Genomic DNA, 24853 nt, shown 5'->3' with positions numbered 1-24853 from the left:
TTTTAAAAACCTTACTTTCCATCTTAGAATCAATACTGTGTATTGGTTCCAAGGCAGAAAAGTGGCAAGGGCTAGGAAATGGGGGTTTAAGTGACTTGCCCAGGGTCACACATCTGGGAAGTGTCTGGGGTCATTTTTGAACCCAGGATGTGTCATCTCTAGGGTTGGCTCTCAATCTCCTCATTTGGATGAGCCATTCTACCAGACATGGAGCCCCGAACGAATATGGAAACAGGCTGGTTTTCATGTTCCTGACTTTGATTTCCAGCACTCACCTATGACTAGACATGTCATAATAGTACTAGGACGAGCCACGTTATTATATAACCATGACATTCCATGCCATGATAATGAGGAGGAAAAAAAAAAAAAAAGATGGCATTATGTAATACTGCTTCAGAGGGAAACACCCCGCAGAGTTGGGGCCAGAGATCACTGCTCATTTCCAGGAAATTATGATGAAGGAAACTTAAGGCCAAGAGTCAGGTTCCTTCCCAAGTTGAAGTTCAGGATTAGGCCTGAGGTACTGGTGTACATGGATTGATGTCAGGAAAGCTGCAAACTTGGATGGGGAAAAAAAAGCACATCTTAAGCTGAATCAGTTTCCTTTGCAATCTTACATTGTTGTTGCTATTTAGTCATTCAAGTTCTATCTGCCTCTTTCTGACCCCATTTCAAGGTTTTTTGGGAAAAAATAATGGAATGATGTGCAATTTCCTCCTCCAGCTCATTTTACAGATGAGAAAACTGAGGCAAAGAAGGTTAATGACTTGCTCAAGGTCACACAGTTAGTAAATGTCTGAGGCTCCATTTGAACTCAGGAAGATGAATCTTCCTGACTGCAAGCCCAGCATTCTGTTCACTCAGCCAACTGGATGTTCCTACCTGGCACATAGTAGGTGCCTAATAAATGTTTCTTCATTTGTTCTCTTCCCTTTGAAATTAGCGTGTTTAAATATAAAGAATTGCAGAATATATTTAATTACTTTTATTGGTCTTTCATGACTATATTATAAATCCTTTTTTTTTTTTAAGAGACAAGCTAGATTCTCTCTTAAGGGTGTTAGGAAGACAATATAGTAAAGAAAAAAAATTTTTTTAAGAATTAGGATTAATATATAGTCATCAACAAGGACCCCAGAGGATTCATGATGAAACATGCTTGCATTTCCAGACAAAGATTAAGGACTCGGCGTATAGAATGAGACATTTGTTTTTATTTTTTGGATGTGTCCAATGTGGATTTCTTTTGTTCTCAATTGGGGGAAGGGTATAAGGGAGAGAAGATTTTTGCTGATTTGATAAATAAAAATAAAAGATCAACAAGGTAGCTCAGTAGATAGAGAAGTAGGCCTGGAGGCAAGAGATTCAGGGTTCAAATCTGGCTTCAGATATTTCCTAGCTGGGTGACCCTGGGAAAGTCACTTAATCCCAATTGCCTAGGCCTTACCATTCCTTCTGACTGGGAACCAATACTTAATATCAACTTTAAGACAGAAAGTAAGGTTTTAAAAGAAAAATTGGGTAGTGAGGTATCCTAATGAATAGAGTTAAATAAAAATCAATTTTAAAAGAAAATTTAAACTATTGGACAGGTAGTAAAGATTTCTTAAGTGTTTACTATATTCCAAGCACTGTGGGGTACAAAAAGAGGAGAAATTCAATCAGTCACTGCCCTCAAGGAGCTCTCAGTCTAAAGGGAGAGACAATAAGCAAACAATTATATACCAATAAACTGCATATGAGATGGACAGAAGATAATAGAGAGAGGGAAGGCACTAGAATTAAGCAGCAGAGATGGCACAGAAGAAGGCGATGGTACCTGTCAAAAGCAGCCTGTACTGGGGGATCCTCTGGACGGGTTTGAGCAGGTAGTGTCTAATCGCCAGGTTTGCGCACCTTGGGCTCATCTGTAAAGAAAGCCAAGCAGGACAAATGTCAAGCAAATCAAACAGCCATAGGAACCAGATGGGAAAGCAAGAACAGCTCAACTTTTAAATAGCCAGGAGCTCCAGCCAGGGCATCCGCTTGCAAACATGTGGACATGTTTTTATTTTAACAAAAAGCTGTTACTCTAATAAGAGAGGATCGGCCAGATTGGTGGTTCAGCCCATTCCTTCCCACATGTGCCTGCCTGCCTGCATTCTTTTATTTATTTACTCATTCATTCTCTCTCTCTCTCTCTCTCTCTCTCTCTCTCTCTCTCTCTCTCTCTCTCTCTCTCTCTCTCCCTCTCTCTCTCTCCCTCTCCCTCCCATTCTCATTCTCTCTCCCTCCTTCTCACTCTCCCTCCTCCCACCCACCCCCTTTCTTTTTCTTTTTCTCTCTTTCAATCCTTACCTTCTGCCTTAGAATCAATATGGAGTGTTCTTTCCAAGGCAGATGAGAAGTAAGGGGCAGGCAATGGGAGTTAAATGACTTGCCCAGGGTCACACACTTAGGAAGTATTTAAAGGCATATTTGAACCCAGGACCTCCTGTCTCTAGGTCTGGGCTCTCAAAAGTCACCTAGCTGGCCCCTGCCCAATTTTTCTAAAGAAATAGGAGAGTCTCCATTCACTGAGCCAAGCTTGGGGGTGCAGGGTGTGTGTTTCCTGGTTTTCTAGATCACCTCCTTTTGGCAGAGGATGGTTACCTTCCAAGTCCCGAGTTAACCATCTCAGCTAGTAGGCTTTGATAGCTAGTAGGGAGTTCCACTTAGTTGATTTATCAATACCTAGATATCAGCTATCTAATACAGATGGAAAATTAAGCTAGGCCCAGCTCCGTTATTATTAGTGTTGGATAGACAAGGGAAATAGGGAGGACACTGGCCTTGGAGTCAGGAAGACCTGAATTCAAATGCTGCCTTTCACGCTTACTAGATGTGTGGCCTTGGGAACATTTCTCAGCATTCACCTTATTGGTTTATTGTGAGGAACACAATAAATCTGGTTAATTTTTGTGTTTCTCAAGATTCCTCTACACACCTCTTCCAACTCAAATTACTCCAAGAGTGACAAATGTCCCTCCGAGCATAGGGCACCCAGAGTAAAGCCAATGGGATTCAGAAATTTGAGGGTTTGAACTTAACCGTACAAATATGGTCATTTAAGCTTTGTCCATCTTAAAAACAGTGGAAAGGTAAGAGGATCTTGAGTGGGAAGGAATGGGACTGAACCTCATCTCTGTCACTAAAAGGCTAGGATAAATTGTTTTGCCTGTTTCTTACCTTTGTTTTAGTTAGCTTTTAGGTTATATTCCCAGTGCTGGAATTCATGGCTCAGATAAAGGAGGTTAGACTAGATGGACATCTAAAAATCTCTTCTAGTTCAAAATCTATCGTCCCAGCCATTCAATAACAAGAGAATAAAGACAGATAAAATTACAAAAGTCTCTAAAAGTAGCTTTGCAGATGGCTGGTAACCCACAAGAATGAAGATTATCACTTGGGAGAATGGCTATAAAATTCCACCTCCAATGTAAGAAGACAGCTAGAAAGTAGGTAGGCAGCCAGATGTCTCAGTGGATAGAGTAATGAAATGAGAGTCAGGAAGAGCTGAGTTCAAATCTGACCTCACACATTAGTTGTGTGACCCTGGCCAAGTCACCTAACTTCTGTTTGCCTTAATCCACTGGAGAAGGAGATGGCTAACTACTCCAATATCTTTGCCAAGAAACCCCCATGGGGGTCACAAGGAGTCAGACAAGACTAAACGATGGAACAACAACAAAAGAAAGTGGGTGGCTGAATGTTTTTGTTGGCAGGATGACTTAGAACAACAACAAATCAAAAGAAACAAATGTTCAAGAACTACCCTGAATTCTTTTAATAGTTAGGTTACTTCCCCCTTTCTGAAAAAGGGCCTTCAATTTAGCAAAAATTAATTTTTTTTAATACATCATTTATTTTGACATTCATTTTAAAAGTTTTTTTTAGTTCTGAATTCTCTCCTTCCCTCTAGCCTCTCCTAAAGCGAAGGCAAGCAATATGTTACCAATTACACATGTGAAGTCATCCAAAACAGATGTCCAGAGAGCCATGTTCAGGAAACATTTATTAAAGCACCTACTGTGTGCAATTCACTTGAACAAAGATTATTCAGGATTTAGAGCATGAGTTCTCACGTTGGGGTATGTGGATGTGGGTTTAGATAAAAATATTCAATAGAATTTATTTCTTTTGTAAAATTGTATTTTACATTATGAATTTGCAGAGTTATATGAGATCAATAAAAGCCCTGGACAGTTTTCCAAAGGAAGGACAGCTGCTCTCTCCTTCCTGTTCATTTACATTGTTAGAGGTCTCAAGTTTGCCAAGGGTTTACACCTGTGATTTATTGTGTTCCTCACAACAACTCAAAAGAGACAGGTGCTGTTATTATCCTCCACTTTATAGATGAGGAAATCATGGCTAAGAAATATAGAATGACTAACCCAAGGTCACCTATCTAGAAAGTGTGAAAGGCAGGATTTGAACTCAGGGCTTCCTGACTCCAAGGCCAAATGGTCTATCCATTTTCCCCATTTAAACAATATTGAAAATGGCAAAGAGTTGGCCCCAGCTTATTTCTCCTTCTATACTAGCTATCTAACACCTCTATATTGACTTAATTAACTCAGTGGACTGAGTGATCACATGGCAGAGCAGGGCAAAAGAAATTTTTTTCTACATTTGTTTTTTTCTTGGGTGGATTATCACACTGACATTGTGTTTTGAGTAGAACTTGTAGGGTCTGGGAGCTTGGTAGTAGCAATAAGAACAATAATAATAGCTAGAATTTATAAAGCCCCTACTATGTGCTGGCACTGTGTTAAGCACTTCACATTTATAATCTCATTTGATCGTCACAACAACCCTAGGAGGTAGGAGCTATTCTTATGCCCATTTTATATATGAGGTCACTGAGGCAGATAGAGGTTATGTGACTTGCCCAGGATCACACAGTAAATGTCTTAATCAGATTTGAACCCATATCTTCTTGACTCCAACCACATATGCTACCTCTCATACTTATTGCTATTGAGGACCTAATTATGATCATGTAGTATAATAACACTACAAGTTAAAAGAGCTTAGTACCTTTTTATCCAAGCTGTTTAAACTAGGCAAAGGCATCCTGCCAACAATGCCCTGATTTCACCACTGAGGAAATTGAGTAATCGAGAAGCTAACAATCTCGGGGCCACAGAAGAGGTCATAGAGTAGTGTTGAAATCTGACTCAGGATTTGTTTTTGGAGCAGCCAAATCAACTCTCTATTTTTAATGGAGAAAAATTAGAAGGGATAGGAAATGGAGGTGGGGGGTGGAATATGAGAAATTCTCTTCATGTGTAAACCTTTTTACCCTCTGTATCCCAAGAAACCAGTACCATAATTATCATAATAGAAAATTATCATTTTTCTTCTAAAAAGTGTAAAGGGAAAGCAGCTACCTATCAAATGCTTTAAAACAAAAGTGGATTTTTACAAGAGGGAAGGAAAACCTAAAAATAATATTTTACTCTAATGTCCTATATTTCTTCTTCCTTCCTGAGGAAAACTTAAAACAAACAAAAAATAACAAAAAGAAAAGAAGGAAGGAAGGAAGGAAAGGAAGGAGGGAGGAGGGGAGGGAGGGAGGGAGGGAGGAAAAGAAAGAGAAAGAGAGAAAGGAAGGAAGGAAGGAGGAAATAAGGAAAGAAAATATGTTAGGGGCAGGCAGGTAGCTCAGTGGATAGAGAGCTAGAAGTAGAGCAGGCCTCAGACACTGTTTATCTGTATGATCTTGGACAAATCATATAATCTCAAATGCCTAATCCTTACCACTCTTCTGTCTTGGAAGTGATGGTTAGTATTGCTTCTAAAATGGAAGGTAAGGGTTTAGAAAATAGAACCTATCTATCCTCATTTCTTTATTTCTCACTTACTCCTCAACACTTTGTCATCTGGTCACTCAAAGGAATGGAGCCTGTTCAACGTGAGAAATATCCAATTGGCTGCTAAATCTGATCTTTTTCCAATCCTCATCCTTTTTACCTTGGAGTTGATAATGGTCATTCTCTCCCATCCCAGATGCTTCTATTTCCCCAGATTTTCATAATACTACTTTCTCCTGGTTCTCCTCTGACATTCTCTTTCTCAGTCTCTTGGAATTTTGATTCCAAGGAAGATAAGCAGTAAGGCTAGACAATGGGGGTTAAATGACTTGCCCAGGTTCTTTCAGCCAGGAAGAGTGCCACCTAACTGCCCCTAAAAAAAAATCATCTTTGAATGTAATATGCCCTGAATAGTTCCATTAGAGTATGAGTTTCTTGGAGTCAGATCCTATGATTTTTTTTTTCTTTTGGTTAGCATAGTGTCTAGCATGTAGTAGGTGCTTAATAAATGTTTATCAACTGAACGCATAGTAAATGTATAATAAATGCTCTATCTATCTCTATTGAAATAGCATTGCATCTAAAGAAATGCTAAATTGTGGAATTTAGAGAATCATCAGAAGACTTATATGATCAGGTACAGGGCAAAGAAAGGAGAATCAAAAGAAAATGACTTTAATAATGTGAAAAAAAAATTTTTATTATAACCATTTTGGAGAGAAATTTGGAAGTAGGCCCAGAGACTTGTAAAATTGTGTATCCTTTTAACCTAGCAGTACCACTATTAGGTTTATTTCCCAAGGTGATCAGGGAAAAAGGAAAAGAACCATTACACTCTAAAATATGTAGAGTAGCTCTCTTTGTGGTGGCAAAGAACTGGAAACTGAAGGGATGCCCATCAACTGGGGAATGGCTAATTAAGTTATGGTATATGATTGTGATGGAATACTACTGTACTATAACAAATGACGAGCAGGTTACTTTAAAAAACAAATAACGGAAAAATCTTCATGAAATTATTTAGAGTGAACCAAGCAGAAACAAAGAGACCATCAAATACAGCAACAGAAAGATTGCTTGATGAGTGACTTTTACTTATATGTACTGATGCAAAATGATGTGAGCAGAACCAGGAAAACAATGTATACAGTGATACAAATATTATACAATGATCAACTGTGAAGGACTAAACCATTATCAGCAAAGCAAGTCTCCAAGACAAGGGACTCACAATGAAAATGCCATCCCCAGCCAAAGAGGAACTGTTGGAGTCTGATTACAGGCTTGACATCTCCCACTTTATTTCCTTCATAATATTTTTATTGTGTGTTATGTGTCTTCTACTATGACATGAGCAATGTGAAAATACATACTGCATGAAAGTGTGGGTACAACCTATATCAGACTATTTTTTACTTGGAGAGAGGGGGAAGGGAGAAAATCTGAATTCTAAAATATCAGAAAAGCAATTCTCAAAAAATTTTTCTGCGTGTAACTGAAAAAATATAAATAAATAAAATAGAAAAAAAGAGCAACTTGTGTATGTACATCTCCATAGAAAAGAATTGATAAACAGAAACAAGCAAGACATAGTTTTATCTACACATAGACCTTTTTGTCAAATGATGCCTTCTTTAGTGTGCAGAGGGGAGGGAAGCTGGAAGGAAGAATTACCTGGAAACTTAAATGCAACAAACTAAGTAAATAATTAAAAAAACAAAAACAAATAATAATGGAAGGAAACATCAGAAATCAAATGAAACAAAATAATCAGATTTGATTCCAAGGGAAATAAAGTCTATTTCCCTCCTCTCAATATAGTTTGTATAATAAGGGGGATGAACTTTTAAAATATATTTTTACTTTATTGGTGTATTGCTTTAAAATTGACTAGATTTTTCTTTGTAGCTTGACCTCTCCCTTTTCTCAGAGGACCATCTTCTTATAATAAAGAACTGTTATAAGGAAGAAGAGGGGGAAAAAAGTCAGAAAAGCTGATCAATAACTAGAAAAACATGTGTCATTATATGCAATATTCCATATCTGTGAATCCTATTCCTGAAACCCGTCCTCTAAGATCTGCAAAAGAATAAGGGAAAGGTGCCTTCTCTGGAGCTAAGCTCAATCTCTGTTTTTTATTACATTGATTACTTTGATTATGTTTTCTGTTCACACTGAACTGGTCATTGGGTAGGTTGTCTTCCTGCCTCTGCTTATTTTACTTTGCACCAGAACATGTAATCCAGGGAATCCTAGGCATTTCTCTGGATTGATCCTATGATGTTACATGTTGTCTTTACTGACAGACTTTGTTTTAAGGGAGAGAGAAGGTGCACATATTGGGGGAAGACAGAGAGAAAAAAAGAGAGAAAAAGTAGACAGAAACTGAGACAAACAGAAGGAGGAAGGAGAAAGAGACAGAGGGAAGAGAGAGACTAGAGATGGGGGTGAGGGGTGGGAAGGAAGGAGGCAATAGAGAATGAGAGGAAAAGAGACTGGGTAGGTTAGTGGATATTGAAAAGAGGTCACAGGGAAGGGATTATGGCATTAAAAAGAAGCAAAAACCGCCAATAAAATGTATTTTTAAAAGATGCCTCAGATGTTAGGCATACCTCAAAATCTTTAACCACAGCAGCAAAACCAGGATTCTTCTTACACTGCTCATCCAGAAGAGCTACATTCTTGTCAAATTCCTTTATGTATGTGGAATACATTTTTAGGTACGGGCCCTTCTTTACAAATATATCTGCCATTCTCTGCTGCTCAGTCCTAAATGAGAAGAGACAGATCAAAGACAGAGACATATGATTGTGGTTATAATACCAAACTACTGAATTCATTCAGGAAATATTTCATCTAATTTTATTATAGGGATTTGGGGGAAAATAAACTGGGATTCCAGAGAACAGGCTAATAATGATAATACTTGATAGTAAAAATAAATAATAGCATTTATACAGCACTTTGAGGTTTGCAGAAGTCATTTGTTAGCATGCCCATTTGAAGGGGGAAATTAAATGACCTACCTAAAGTTGCAGAGTTAGTAAAAAAAAAAAACCACCAGGATTTGAACTCAGGTGCTTTGACATCAACCCTAGAGTTCATCCCATGCCCATAATGCCACCTTTAATTCTACTAGTATATAGCTGTCATCAGTATTGTCCTTGCGAACCAGAGGATTAAAGACTATTCCATGTGTTAAATAATGGTCTTGCTCACCAGAATCAATACAGCTTAAGGATAACAATTTAATAAATGCTCACTGAGTTCCTCTCAGTGCCCTCTATCATAGGATTCTAAGATCTGACATCTAAAACTGAAGGAGACCTTAGAGCTCATCTAGCCCATGTGCCCTTAATTTAACAAAAGAAGAAACTGAGGCCAACAGTTGTTCAGTGACTTGTCTAAGAACCCACACAATAAGCATTAGGAGTGGAATTTGAACTCCCATCCTCAGACTTTTAAAAAAACTCTTACTGTTTCTCTTAAAACCAATATTAAGTATCAGTTCCAAGACAAAAAAGCAGTAAGGGCTAGGCAATTGAGGTTAAGTGACTTGCCCAGGGTCACACAACTAACACACTAACAACCACTGACTTCTAATCCATTATTCTTTTCTCTGTACTATGTTGTTTTCCATGGGATCTTGATGGGAAATTAACAACTCAAAACAGACCTGCAGGATAAATTGGAATTTTTTATTTTAAACACATTCTCTGCTTCCACACTATTCATGATATCCTGTTTTTCATACGTGTGTGTGTGTGTATACACACACATATACGTATAGCTTCTTTAGACATATTTGTTCTCAGTGCTTAGCATAGTGCCAAGCACATAGTAGGCATTAATATATGTTGGATGATTAATTTGTAGTTGTCTCCTCCATTAGAACCTGAGTGCACTCCCTGAAGGCAAGGATTTTCTTTTGCCTTTTTATATCCCCACCTCTTAGCCTGCTGCCTGGTACCTGACAAGTGCTTAATAATTGTTTAACGAGGAGGCTGCTTCAGGTATACGCACAGTTTAATGACTTGCCTAGGGCCATAGGAGAGAATATTTGGATTCCAAGTCCTACACTGAGCTGTCCCTCAGGCTGAGGATGAAATGAATGAGGAATAATGATAAAGAGACCTGGCGGCCACCATTTCATTCATCCATCTGTCAAGGTCACTGGTAACTAGCAGGACAATCAGAGATGGTCAAATTAACTTCAGGAGACTTGAAGCACCGTCCAAATGCATCAGCAAATGTATGACATCCTGAGTTTGTGGGACGCACACTGAGAATTAAAAGAACTGTACTTCGGTCCATGTTCTATGTGAATACATTATTCCTTTTTACCTGAAGACATTTTGCTGTAATTTTATGAATAGTTATTATCTGAACTTGTATTCCTATTATTAAAGACATATAATTCTAGACAGAAAGACTTGAAACTCACAAGAATTCACTGCTCAATTAACATTACCATTAAACAGGAAAAAGTAGTCATTGATTAAGATATTATACTATTGATTGGAACAGTGCATTTATACTATTACCTGAAAACAAAATAAAACAAACTTTTAATGAAATTAAATTAACTTTAAGACCCCAGGCAGGGAATTTCTCTCTAAAAATAGGTCAGGTTATTGTGTATTATATATACTTTCAACATATATCAACAAACACACTATAAAATATATTAATTACACTATAGGAAATGATGAAGGGGACTATTTCAGAAAAACCTGGGAAGACTTACCTGAACTGATACAGAGTAAAATTTGAAGAACAATTGATACACTAACAATATTATTATGAAGAGAAACAACTTTGCAAGACTTTAGAGCTTCAATAGACACAATAACCAATCATGATCCCATAGAACTCATAATGAAACATGTCTACCCACCCCACTTGAAAAGGAGTGATTGGGACATAGTTTTGATGGATCTGATATGGTCAATGAGGGGAGTTGTTTTGCTTGGCTTCATGATTCATGTAAGTTTTTTTATGTTTGTTTTTTTTTTTTAATTTTTCAAAGCAGGGAGACTGGAAAGGAGATGGAAGGTAGAGAATTGGTTGAAAGAATAAAAAGTTAATTTAAAAAAAATTTTAATTGGCCCCATTCGTTCTGGCTCCTTTCCAGTGCTTGCTTCAAGAGGTTCACATAATAAACCAACTCTGGGTCTCATTCAGCATTTTTTTTTCTTACCAATTCAGCATCCTTTCTTCCAATTCCTTCAAAAGATCACGATTGAGTTCATATAGCTGAGGCAAGTAGTACAGGATCTGATTCAGGATTCTGTCCTCAATCACTGGCTTTCCAAGCTGCCTGGAGGCCTGGGCCACTGCATCCCGGAAATCCTGCCAGCATTCAAGAGAACAGAAAACACACACACACACACACATACACTCATAAATGAAGAGCAGAGCTGGAACAATACAAACATCAGAGCCGAGCTCTAAATGCATGCTTCCTCTTTTTCAGCCACCCTTTTCTCAGTTATCCCTATGCCATGTAGAGTCCTCTGCAAGGCTACAAACCGAGAATAATATTAGAGATGTAGCACAAAATCTGTATCCGATTGCTTACTATCTCAGGGAGAGAACTGGGAATTAAAAAAAATTTTTTAAGTTTTAAAAATTACATTTATATGTAATTGTGGGAAAACAAAATATTATTTAAAAATAAATAACAACACAATAGAAAAAAAAGATACAGGATCACAGGTCTAGAGCTCAATGAAAGGTCAGAGGCTATTTAGAATCCCTTATCCCAACTTACAGATTCGTAAACATCAGGGACTAAATCATCGTGATGCACGAATTCCGTTATTTAAGCCCTGTACTACCTAAAAGGGAATTATTATTCAGTCATGTCCAACCTGTTGTGAACCCATTTGAGGTTTTCTTGGCAAAGATATTGGAGCAATTTGCCATTTCCTTTTCCAGTTCATTTGGTTTCTTTTCAAACCTTTACCTTCCATCTTAGAATCAATATTGGTTTTTGGTCCTAAAGTAGAAAAGCGGTAAGGGCAAGGCCATTGGGATTAAATAACTTGCCTAAGCACACAGCTAAGAAGTGTCTGAGGCTAGATTTGAACCCAGAACCTCCTGTCTCTAGGCCTGGCTCTCAATCCACTGAGCTGCCCCAAACAAATAACTTTTCTTTTTGATTCCTGCTCATTTTACAGATGGGGAAACTGAGGCCAACAAAGTGACATGACTTGCCTAGGGTCACATAACTGTAAAAGTCTATGGCCACACAAAATTGGGACATTAATGCATTGCTGGTGGAGTTGTGAACTGATCCAGCCATTCTGGCTGGCAATTTGGAATCATGCTCAAAGGGCTATAAAAGAATGCCTGCCCTTTGATCCAGCCATACCATTGCTGGGTTTGTACCCCAAAGAGATCATAGATAAAACAGACTTGTACGAAAATATTTATAACTGTGCTTTTTGTGGTGGCAACAAATTGGAAAAGGAGGGGATGTCCTTCAATTGGGGAATGGCTGAACAAACTGTGGTATATGCGGGTGATGGAATACTATTGTGCTAAAAGGAATAACAAACTGGAGAAGTTCCAGGCGAACTGGAGAGACCTCCAGGAACAGATGCAGAGCGAAAGGAGCAGAACCAGAAGAACATTGTACACAGAGACTGATACACTGTGGTAAAATCGAATGTAATGGACTTCTGCACCAGCAACAATGCAATGACCCAGGACAGCTCTGAGGGATTTATGGTAAAGAAAACTACCCACATTCAGAGGAAGGACTGCAGGAGAAGAAACATATAAGAAAAGCAACTGCTTGAACGCACGGGTCGGGGTGGACATGATTGAGGGTGTGGACTCGAAACAACCACACCAATGCAACTACCAACAATTTGGAAATAGGTCTTGATCAAGGACACATGACAAAACCAGTGAAAATGTGCGTAGGCCATGGGAGGGGGGAGTGCGGGGGGTGAAGGGGAAAGTAGGAGCATGAATCATGTAACCATGTTAAAAATGAATATTAATAAATGTTAAAAAAAATTAAAAAAAAAGTCTATGGCCACATTTGAATTGGAGTCTTCCGGACTTCAGGCCCAGAGCTCTATGCACTATGGTGCCACTGAGCTGCTCCACCTACAAAGGATTAGAATGCCTTTAAGGACCATTGTAAATTTGGATTCATAATGAACCAGTCCAATGATTCAAAAGCTGGTAAAGCCAGGACTGTGGCTGGTGTTTGTCTTAAGGATTGATACTAAGACAGAAAGTAAGAGTTTAAAAAAAAAAAAAAGTTTTGTTGGCAGGAGCATTTCCTCTATCTACAAAGCCCACACCCCTTTTCCAAGCCTTATTAGATGGTTTTGGGAACTGGGGTGGACCAAAAAAAAGGAAAAAAATCACCACTTTCTGGTCATGAGCTTCTATCAAATAACCTTGACTGTTTCTTGGATGACTGATATAAGGTCTGTACCCAAAGACTCTGAAGCTTCATTTTTCTAAATATTAAAAAAAAACAAAAAAAAAACCCTTTAAGCTCTTTGAAAACAAAATTCCAGGATTCTGATTGAAAACCCAGGCCTATGTCTATTATAATGATGACCTTTTTTTCCCTTTAGAGACAGGAAAAAAAGGAATCTAAAAACAGTGCTCAGAATAAATCAACTTAATTCAACTTTACTCTTGTAAAAAGAGTAATTTGGCAAATGAAATAGGACTTGAAACAAGTAGTAAACTGAAATCAGTCCATCAATAAACAGTAAAGTGCTCACTACATGCTCGGCTTGAGGCATGAGAGATACAAAAAGAATCAAAAGACAGTCCTGGGGCAGCTAGGGAGCACAATGGACAGAGGGCCAGCTCTGGAGTCAAAAGGACCTGGGTTCAAATGTGACCTCAGATACTTCCCAAGTGTGTGACCCTGGGCAAGTCACTTAACCCCAAATGCCTAGCCCTTACCATTCTGTTTTAGAATTAATACTAAGGCAGAATGTGAGAGTTTAAAAAAGAAAAAGAAAAAGAAAATTCTACCCTCGAGAAAATTACAATCCCTAACAGGTAAAAGTATGAAGATGTATGTCTATAAGTACTAGGGTGGGTTCCTGTCTAGAGAGTCGGGAGAGCCTGAATTGAAGTCCCATCTATGACATATACTGATTGGGGGACTCAATGGAGGTGATTTCATCTCTTAGGATTCCAGGTAACTCTGTAAGTTACAGATGAGTCACTCACTTATATTGGTGCAGGGAGTTTTCCATATCAAAAGGTCTACATAAAGAAAATAATGGGTATAAATATTATCCCAGGGAGCTAGGTAACACAGTGGACTGAGCTTTGGGATTGGGGACAGAAGCCCTGAGTTCAAATTGGGCCTAAAATACAGATTAACTATGTGACTCTGAAGTCATTTATCCCTATTTTGTCTCAGTTTCTTCATTTGTAAAGTGAGTTGGAGAAGGAAATAGCAAACCACTCCAGTACCTCTGCCAAGAAAATCCCAAATGCAGTCACAAAGGGTTGGCATGACTGAAACAAATGAACAATAGCAAAATCCTAGCCCCTTCTTCCTGTGATGTAGAATTTGTATGTCACATTTAGGGGAGGAAGGAGCTTCATAGATTATTTAATTCTAGGTCTATCTGATTTCTTTATCAAGGAGGAAACTGAGACCTGGAGTGATAAGGATGAAGTGCACAAGGTGCCAAAGGCAAGACCTGCCCTCAGAACCTCTGACCCCAAATTGATAACACACATCATCTCCAAGGCCAAACATGGTACTTTTCAGATAATACTAATGACAGGGTAATCTGGATCAATGGAAATCTTATAGATAGCAATTTCCAGAAAAGCATTTTTAAGCATAAACCTATGATTTGTGATTCATGTTCATCAAATCTATTGCTTTCATAATCTTGCCAGCCACAAAGGATGATTTCTAATGTTAGCAACTATTATCTAATATAAGAGCTGACAAATTTTTGTAAGGGCCAGACAGGAATATTTAAAATGTATTTCTGAAAGTTGAACATTCCAAAAACCAGATGGAGGAGTGTGGCCAGATCCTATCTCTCAGATCTCTCAATCTATAATTGCACACTTTGGATAGCACATACAATCACCTCAAAGGTAAGAGGAAGGTTTCTCCACCAACTAAAAATGGTTTCATTTCCTGCCATTATTCACTAAGACTAGAGAATGCCTCACTGTTCAAAAAACCATATTTCTTATGAGTGTGTAAACAAGTGCCTTCAAAAGGACCTAAACAGGAAATGTTCCAAAACTGGAAAATACTCAAGTTTATTTTTAAAATTTAATTATTTTCACTTAACCTATTTTCCCTTCCTCCTGCTAAAAAATAAAACAAAAACAAAAGCCAAATAATAAATATGCCCAGTCAAGCAAAACAAAACCCTAGATGGGCCATGTCCAACCCAACCCCCCATCTCCAACAAAAAAACATCTGATTTTTCCATCTGAGTCCATCACCTCTCTGTCAGGAGGCGGAGAGCCAACTTTATCTTGACATGTCTAGAATCCTGGTTGTTCACTGCATTGATCTCAGTTTTTAAGTCTTTCAAAGTTATCTATCTTTACAATATTGCCATCTCCTGTTTCTGTTCACTTCATCAGTTCAGATGAGTCTTCCCAAATTTCTCTGAAACAATATCTTTAATCAATGCCAGTTTGTCTAACAAAAGCTTCCTAATACTCTTAAACGAACTGGAAGTCTTTCTAGGACCAATGACTGTGTATGGCCAAGATTTCTCTAGTATAAAGTAGGAAGGAATCCCAGAGGCCATCTAGTCTACTCCAATCCTGAACAGAAGCCTTGCATCTATACCATCTTTTAAAGAAATAGTTATTGAATCTCCACCTGGAGACCTCACACAAAAAGAGAAAGAGAGTTGAGATTCGGGAAAACTCAGCTCCAAATCATGTCTCGGAGATTTACGAGCTGAGTAAAATAACTAAAGACCTCTTAGCCTCAATTTCCTCATCTGTCAAATAGGGGAAATAATAATACCTATAATGCCTATTTTAAAAGGATTTGGGGAGGTTAAAATGAGAACACGTATAAAACACTTTGTAAGAGACAGCCAGGTAGCTCAGCAGATAGAAAGCCAAGCATGTAGAAGGGAGGTCTTAGTTTTAAATTTGACCTCAGAAAACAGTGTAAACCTTAAAGCACTACAGAAAAATCCATTTCACCATTCTAATTCAGTAGAAATTATGTATATGATACTGTGCCTTCTTGATGTTGCTCACACATAGGATTCCATTTCCATTTTCCAGCCTTTGCACTGGCTGTCCCCCATGTCTTGGTATGCACTCCTTTCTTATTTCTGTCCTTAAAAATCTCCAGCTTTCTTCAAAGCACAGCTGAAACTCATAAAGTCTTTCCTGATCTTCTAACTCCCATCTTCCAAAGATCATGTATTTTGCATATACCTATGGCTGCATGTTATGCTCCACAATCCATAGTCTGTAAGCTCCCAAAGAACAGAGATGGTTCCACTTTTCTCTCTGTGTAGATAGAACCCACTCCTCAGGCTCGTCCTCCCCAAGCTTGTCCTACCCTGCATCCCACTTTGCATGTGTACATTGCATGACGGAGAGGGATAGTAAGAAAAATGTGTGATGCATAACAAAGAACACTCTCTCTCCATTGGCACTTTGGTGGAGTATGGTCTGGAGGGGGAGCTCTGGTGCCTGCGGTGTGCTCAAGGGTTTTTGCTGACTTTGGTGGCTTGGCAGGTTTGGGATTTCAGGCTCCTGAATTCAGCTTAGGGTATTTTAGCTAGGTGAGATTTTCTGTCTCCTTCTTACATTTCCCTCTTTATACTTTATCTCCATTTTGATTAAAACTTAATTGTTAAGAGCTACTAACGGACCGGTGACTTAAGAGTTAATTTTATAAATGGCAACCACAATTTTAAAAAATTAATATTATACTTAATATTTTACATTCATTATTACATCTCTTTATCCAATTATGGTCCTCAACACATAGTAAATATTTGCTGATTCACAGAAACTAATGACAAAAGATTAAAAATGATAGTCTCACCCCTCAAGAAACTGACATTCTACTCAACTGTTCACAATTATGATGAACTCTTTCCACAGCAACACTATGAGATAGATATCCTCTTTTCACAGATGAGTCAATAAATATTATTAGGTGCCTACTATGTGGCAGACATTGTGCTAAATACAGGGCATACATTTATGAAAAAGACAGTACCTGCCCTCAAGGACCTTATGGTCTAACGGGGGAAGACAATACACAAAAGAGCATCATGATGGAGAAATCTAAGGGAGCATAGTTAGTCGGGAAACAGATTTATAGAAGCTTGTACAGGGTCGCATAATTAGTGTCAGGTAAGGTCTCTGAGTGCAAGTCATCGCACTGCTCTTCTCTCTCTCTCTCTTTCTCTCTCTCTCCCCCTTTGCCTCCCCCCCTCCTTATCTTCTTAGAAGTGTTCAGTTCAGGAAAATAAACACAAAATGATTTTTCCCCTTGTACTTTTAATTTTCTTTTTCCATTTTTTTTAAATTATAGTCTATCTCAGAATCAACACTAAGAATTGTTTCCACAGTAGAAGAATGATAAGAGCTAGGCAACTTGGGGCTAAGTGACTTGCTACAGGTCACATAGCTGGGAAGTATCTGAGACCAGATTTGAACCCAGAACTACCCCCACCATCCTCAAGCTTGGCTCACCTAGCTGCCCTACTCCATGATATCTTATAATCTACATTAATTACATATGTATGGGTGGCAATACTTGAGTCATTTGATCGGATAAGGTCCTGAGATTTGAAGGGCTCAGAGAACCATCAGAAGAGCGTGCCCTGGGGGCAGCTGGGTAGCTCAGTGGAGTGAGAGTCAGGCCTAGAGACAGGAGGTCCTAGGTTCAAACCTGGCCTCAGCCACTTCCCAGCTGTGTGACCCTGGGCAAGTCACTTGACCCCCATTGCCCACCCTTACCACTCTTCCACCTATGAGACAATACACCGAAGTACAAGGGTTTAAAAAAAAAAAAAAAAAAAAAAGAGCGTGCCCTTCAATGCAGGAAGGTTCAATCTTCCGGAAAACTAAGTGATGGATGCACTTTTCATTTGGCAATAAGGGAACATTTTTCCTCAGCTGGAATGTATTTCCTCAGCTGTAACAGTGGCCACAGACTTCAGCTGCTAAACAACTTAAGACCCCTGTTGAGCATAGCTCTGGCCAGACTTCTCGAACCATATGCCTACTTCCTTTGCCAAGTCAGGGGAGAAGTTTGCTTACTCAAAACAGATTCCACAGACCTCAGCCAGAATTAAAGTGGCCGTAGGTATGGCGAGTGTCTGGCTCTGAAGGCAGGCGATACCAGCATCCCTAAGAAAGCTTCACCTTGCCTGATGCCACCAGGGAGTTCCAAAGGAACTCTGGGCATGGCTCAGGCTAAATTCTTGATGAGATCTGTGGGGTGCCACTTCAGAATAAAGATAATAACTGAAGTAATGTGTTTGCAGGTGCTCCCCCCAATAGCCTATCTCCACACCCACACACACATACAAAACTAGGGCTTAAGTTCATCAAGTTGATCCAAGAAATGGTTACACATCTTCTCCAGCTGTGATCTGATCTCTCTCTCTCTCTCTCAAAAATAAAAAATATATATATGCATATGTGCATATATATATACATACACACATATACACATACACACACACACATATATATATATTTGTTTGTTTGTTTGTTTGTTTATTTAGAGTATGTATATATTCTTCAAATAAAACCCTCACCTTCTGTCTTAGAATAAATACTGTATATTGGTCCCAAGGCAGAAGAGTGGTAAGGGCTAGGCAATGGGGGTTAAGTGACTTGCCCAGGGTCACACAGCTAGAAAGTGTCTGAGACCACATCTGAACCCTGATCTTCCTGTCTCTAGGCCTGGTTCTCAATCCACTGAGCCACCTAGCCATACCTCCCATTATGGTTTTTAGAAACGAAAATGATAAAGGTTCAAAAGCAAGCATTCAACTCCAGAAGGCCAACATTTGAAGCTGAGCCTAATTCAAAAGTAAGAAGCTTTGATTATTATAATCAGAAGTAGCAGCAGCTAGGTGGCTCAGTGGATAGAGAGCCAGACCCAGAAGACGAGAGGTCCTAGGTTCAAATTTGACCTCAGATACTTCATAGCTGGGTGATCTTGGGCAAGTCACTTAACCCCCTTACCTAGTCTTTACCACTCTTCTGCCTTGAAGCCAATACATAGAACTGATTCTAAGACAGAAGGTAAGAATTAAAAAAAAAAAAAAAAAAAAAAAAGATGAACCGGATATGATTTCTTCTGCAGAACACAGCAATCCACTTCGCCCCATCTCTCTTGCAAATAACTATTCCTGATGAGAATCTTTTTTTTTTTAATATGGTATCAGTTATAATTTCTAACTTGAAATTAAGGCTCAGCTCTGTCCTCCAGACCTCTTACTTCATTCCTTCATTCCTATCAGATACAAGAAATGCTGTTTACATCTCTCATCTTAGAGTATCATCTATAGTAGGGTCACTGAAAAGTGAGATAGAAGGTTCTATCTTGTCTAATAATAAAAATTTTAAAAAAGCAAAAAACACTTGTATCTTCAGGTAGTAGGACAGTGTTCTTGAATCTCGCATTATAAAGTATAGAACAAAGTCCCTTCTAACTGGGCAGAACCTGATTTCTTCTAGATGTTGGAGTCCTAGGACCAGGGCATGTGATTTTTCATTCTCACCAGGGAATCAGAGAGGAATTGAGATGGACCATGATGGACCACCTCCTCTTTGGCTACTTACCAATTAGAGATGTCTTGGGATGTCTAGAGGGGAGCCAAATAACGAGCTTCCAAAATTGTATTTTATGACTCTAAGAAGCTGTAGGCTTTTGTCCCTGATCACCAAGAGAGATCACTGACTAATTAATTTATTGGTTATTGCTAGTCTGATCAATATTGATTTTCTTATCCAGAATCTTTGGTCTCTCAGAAGACCACTTAAGTGGTCTTAAACATCATTTTAGAAAAATTAGGACGGCAACATAAGGCCTTTTATAAGTGCTAATATTTAAGATAATGTGGGAAAGTGTGATGATCCTTGGATGTTAAGAGTTAATGCTACTTTTTTGGGGACACACTAACCTCAACAACCATGGCCTCACTAGATGGCAGGGTTCAGGGCTGTCACTTCACAAATCCTGCTTACAGGTTCTGCTGGCAACTTAATAGGGCACAAGAATGGGAAATCCTCCATTCTGCTTTTCCTCAGTCATATCTAACTCTTCCTGCTCCCATTTGGGATTTTCTTTTCAAATATATTGGAGTGATTTGCCATTTCCTTCTCGAGGTCATTTATAGATGAGGAAACAAAAGGCCATGGATTAAATGACTTGCCCAAGGTCACACAGCTATGATAAGTGTCTGAGGCCAGATCTGAACTCACAACTATGAATCTTTTTGACTTGAGATACAGCATTCTATCCACTGCTCAACCTAGCTAGCTAGCCTTCTCCTTAGCTGTACCTGTTCAATATTCAAACCACATTGGCTTGCTTTACTGTTGCTTTACCACACACTCCACCTCCATTGTTGCACCCTCATCCAGGATGCCCCCTCATGACAAGAAAGCTCTCCCTCTGCACCACTGCCTCTCAAGCATCCATCAGGGCTCAACTCAGATGCCACTTCCCATGGTGGCCTCTTCCAGTCTCTTCCGTTTCTATAACTTTCTCCTCTAAAGTTTCCCGTACACTCTGGATACAGCATGGTGACACAGGAAATGGAGCACTGGTCAGGAAGACTCCAGTTTGAATCTTGTCTCAAACAAAATTTTTTTTATTTGAATTCAAGAAAATGAGTCTTCTTGGCTCTAGGCTTGGCATTCTTTCTTCTACAACACTTAGGAGACCTGACTTGTTCTAGGGGAATCAATTTAGCAGATATGGATGGATGGAAGAGAGGGGGAAATGGAATCAAAGACATCAGAAACAGTAGACAGGGTCCTAGTTGGCACTTTGGGAAAATCTAACTGAGGAACCTCATGCATGGATTTAAAAAGTTGATAATATCCTTAGTAATTCCTTGTCAGTTTAACTTAAAGAAAAAAGAAAAAAAATCCATTCAAGGGGCAGCAGGGTGGCTCAGTGGACTGAGAGCCAGGCCCGGAGACTGAATGGTTTGTTTTTTTTAACCCTTACCTTCCATCTTGGAATTCATACCATGTATCAGCTCCAAGGCAGAAGAGCAAAAGGGCTAGGTAATGGGGGTTAAATGACTTCTTCAGGGTTGCCCAGCTAGGATGTATGTGAGGCCAAATTTGAACCCAGGACCTCCTGTTTCCAGGTCTGACTCACCTAACTACCCCTGGTAAGGATTTTTGGTTTGTTTTTTGAAAACCATCCACCTTCTTGCTCTGGTCATCTGCAGAGGAGCTAAGCTAAATCAATAGAAGGAAAAGCGGCCAAAGAGAATGAATGTTGGAAGTCCAAACAGATGGTGTAACTCAGGGGGCCATGTTTTCTTTGTGGAGTGCCACTGAGGGGTTTCGGACTCAATCACCAGCTGTATTGACAGGCCTTCCTGACCCTGAGGCACAATTGAACAACAAACACAATAATGACCTAGGGAATTACAAAGACCAAATGGACTCAGGGGCAGGGCTGGAGCTTGGCAGAGTGGCCCCCAGCATCCCAGTAATATTCTGCATAGTTTGGAACAGTAAAGCAGTTGTCAAGGCTAAGGAGGGATTTTAAACATGCAGAAACCAATGGGACCACTTTGGACAACGACCAATGAGAGCAGATGATATTTTTATAGCAGGGATGACAAAGCACTTTCTATACATGCTTTCACAGGATTCACAGTCTTCGGAAGAAGGTAGACAAAGAGAAGAAGATGGAGACATTACCAAGCTGTGTAATGAAAATAGTTTCCCTCTTATTCCTTTTAAGAATTCTATGAACAATTGGGGTTTAAGTCATTGGCTGAGGCTGCAGCTAGGTGGTGCGATGGCCAGAGCAAAAAGACCAGGGTGCCACCTCTGACTTCATGATTCCTTGGCAACTCACTTAAATGACCAATATGCCATGATAGCATACATATAACCTATCAGGAAGAAGAGAATCTGGATCTCAAAACGTCAGAAAACAAATTGTTAAAAAATTGTTTCTACATGGAATTAGGAAAAAATACAATTAAAAAATATATTACTAGGAGAAAACCCCCCTACCAATCAGTATGCTTGACCACTTTGTAAAACTGCAGAGCAATGCTGGCATGAGATTTCTCTATCTCTTTACCTCCCCTCCCCCCCCCCCATCCCTGTACTAGTTAACTTAGAGAATCCTTTTATTCTTGGTGTCACAGACTCATAAAGAGAACCAGCAAGAAAAAAGCCACGCCAAGCCAAGTATGAAAACTGTCCACTCTCATACTTAGAAAAGACATTTTTCTTTCTTCAGTCTCAGTTTGCTGATGTCTCTTCCTTCTTTCAAGGCCCAACTAATCACCCTGATGAACACACACACACACACACACACACACACACACACACACACACACACACACTTACTTTCCCAAATTTCTCAAGCTATTGGCTCTTGACTCTCTATTTCCTTTAACTGTAAAATGAGATATGGGGCAATGAGGTGGCCCACTAGGTAGAATACCAGGCCTGGAGTAAGGAAGATTCTGCTGCCTATTCAAATTCAGCTTCAGATATTTACTAGCTGTGTGATCCTGGGCAAATCACTTAATTCTACTTGCCTCAGTTTCCTCATCTGTCAAATGAGCTGGAGAAGGAAAATGGCAAACTACTCCTGAATCCTGGCCAAGAAAACCTTAAATGGGGTCACAAAGAGTCAGACATGCCTGAAACAGCCAAAAAGCAACGACGATAACACAGCAAGTGAGTGTCTACAGTGAGTTTTGGGCCCATGTCTCTCTAACTCCAGGGTTGGGGCTCTAATCAAGAGACTTGTACAAGGTCGTCAAACAGGGAGCAAAAAAATCTGAAATCAAGAATTTAAAGCCAGGTCTTCTGACTCTAAATTCCCTTGTTGAACAATGATTTAGTGCTTTGGTTTATCACTCCTTACTTCTTCCTATCAGGAAGGGGAATAAGTCAGAAATGACTGAAAAATGGACTGAACAAGAAAGTTGTTCTCTAAAGTTGTTTGTAGTTCCAAGAATCATCTGTGAGACAGAAGAATGGAGAGAAACTCTAATGAAGTCAGTCAGTCAAAAAAACATTTATTGGGGCAGCTGGGTAGCTCAGTGGAGTGAGAGTCAGGCCTAGAGACAGGAGGTCCTAGGTTCAAACCCGGCCTCAGCCACTTCCCAGCTGTGTGACCCTGGGCAAGTCACTTGACCCCCATTGCCCACCCTTACCACTCTTCCACCTATGAGACAATACACCGAAGTACAAGGGTTTAAAAAAAAAAAAACATTTATTAAATGCCTATTATGTGTGACTCAGCACTAAACATAAGGGATATAAATACAAGTTGGGGTGAGGTGGGGGGAGCTTGGTGGCTCAGTAGATAAGAGCAGAGTCGGGAAGATCTGGGTTCAAATGTGGCCTCAGACATTTCCTACCTGTGTGATTCAGGGCAAATTGCTTAATCTTGATTGCCTGGCCCTTGTTGCTCTTCTGTCTTAAAATTGATACTAAGAAAGTAAGGGGGACTGGGAGAGGGAGAGAGAGACAGAGACAGAGAGAGAACCAGGAACTTACAGAAGAAATCTGTTGCAGATAATCTGAGCAGCATGGGAGTAGTGGGGGTAAGCAGCCATTACCACTAGCTGGGTTTGTTTTCAGGAGAGGTTTGGTCTGCACTTCAGCATACTGAAGGTACCAGATAAGGATATTTCTGTCTCCAGAACTTCAACCTACAGAGATTTTGAAAATTTTCTGGGATACTGAGAAGTTAATTGACTTGCCCCGGGTCACATAGTCATGGTGTGTCAGATTCAGGCCAATTCTCTTGCTGAGCATCCCGGGTAGCAATTTTTTTTTTCTTTTAAAAAAGGGACTCACAATACAACAGATGGGCAACCTTAATAGAAGCTAACATCTAATAAAGAGTGAAAGATGTCAAGTTGACATGTTTAAAAGCAACTTTTAATGCATCTTTACTTTCAAAAAGATTATTTTTAGTGATCCCATGAATATCCATTTAAGAAAATATAAAGATTTTCAGGAGGAATTAAAAGGTCTTGGGCACAAGCTCATAAAGACATCACACTCAAGAACAGCCAAACCAGCATGGAAATCCCCAACGAAATAACTAAACCAAACTACTCAGACAATGAATTCCATTCAGTGAGGGCCACTTCCCATGTAAAAGGAGAGGAGAAAAAAAACCCTACTCAAAAGTTACCCTTTCATACAAAGGGAAATGAAGGCAGAGGAAGGGCAATTGAAAATTGAAGCACAATCTTCAATTATAGCAAGGGTTGATTTCACATAACCTGTCAATTTGGATGGGGGGAGAAATTAAATCTTTCTTTTTTACTAAACATCAAAATTTGGCATTCATTTATTTATTTGTTTCATTATTCATTTAATTGATTATTTAATTGTTTATTTAATTATTAGTTCATTTATTTAAAACCATTATTCTGAGAAGGGGTCCATGGACTTCCACAGACTGCCAAAGATATCCATGATATAACAAGGAAACCCTCTCCCCCCAATGAAAGATACTTTGCTGTTGTTCATTCATTTTTCAGTTGTATCTGACTCTTTGTGGCCCCATTTGGGGTTTAATTGGCAAAGATACTGCAGTGGTTTGCCATTTCCTTCTCCAACTTATTTTTACAGATGAAAACACTGAGGCAAAAAAGATTATGTGACTTGCCCAGGATCACACAGCTATTAAGTGTCTGAGGCCAGACTAGAACTCAGGAAGATGAGTCTTCCTGACTCCAGGCCTTGCATGTTATTTATTGCACCACATAGTTATCCCCCAAATTAAAGACATACTGGTATCAAGGATGTAT

At 39.3% G+C, this 24853-nt stretch overlaps 1 protein-coding gene across 1 annotated transcript in view; it reads right to left on the bottom strand.

The window, feature by feature from the left end:
- Nucleotides 1-24853, bottom strand: part of FGD6 (FYVE, RhoGEF and PH domain containing 6) — a 186409-nt gene that overhangs the window by 46068 nt on the left and 115488 nt on the right. Inside the window, exons 6-8 of the mRNA XM_044679164.1 lie at nt 11038-11189; nt 8450-8606; nt 1823-1910 (exon numbers count right to left, since the gene is read on the bottom strand). Coding sequence (XP_044535099.1) covers nt 1823-1910; nt 8450-8606; nt 11038-11189 — 397 coding nt within the window. The remainder of the gene's footprint in view (nt 1-1822; nt 1911-8449; nt 8607-11037; nt 11190-24853) is intronic.

This window comes from Gracilinanus agilis, chromosome 5 (assembly GCF_016433145.1).
Source record: "Gracilinanus agilis isolate LMUSP501 chromosome 5, AgileGrace, whole genome shotgun sequence".
Classification (NCBI taxonomy): Eukaryota; Metazoa; Chordata; class Mammalia; order Didelphimorphia; family Didelphidae; genus Gracilinanus; species Gracilinanus agilis.
The sequence above is the reverse complement of the archived record's forward strand: the minus strand, read 5'-3'. Positions and strand labels throughout refer to the sequence as shown.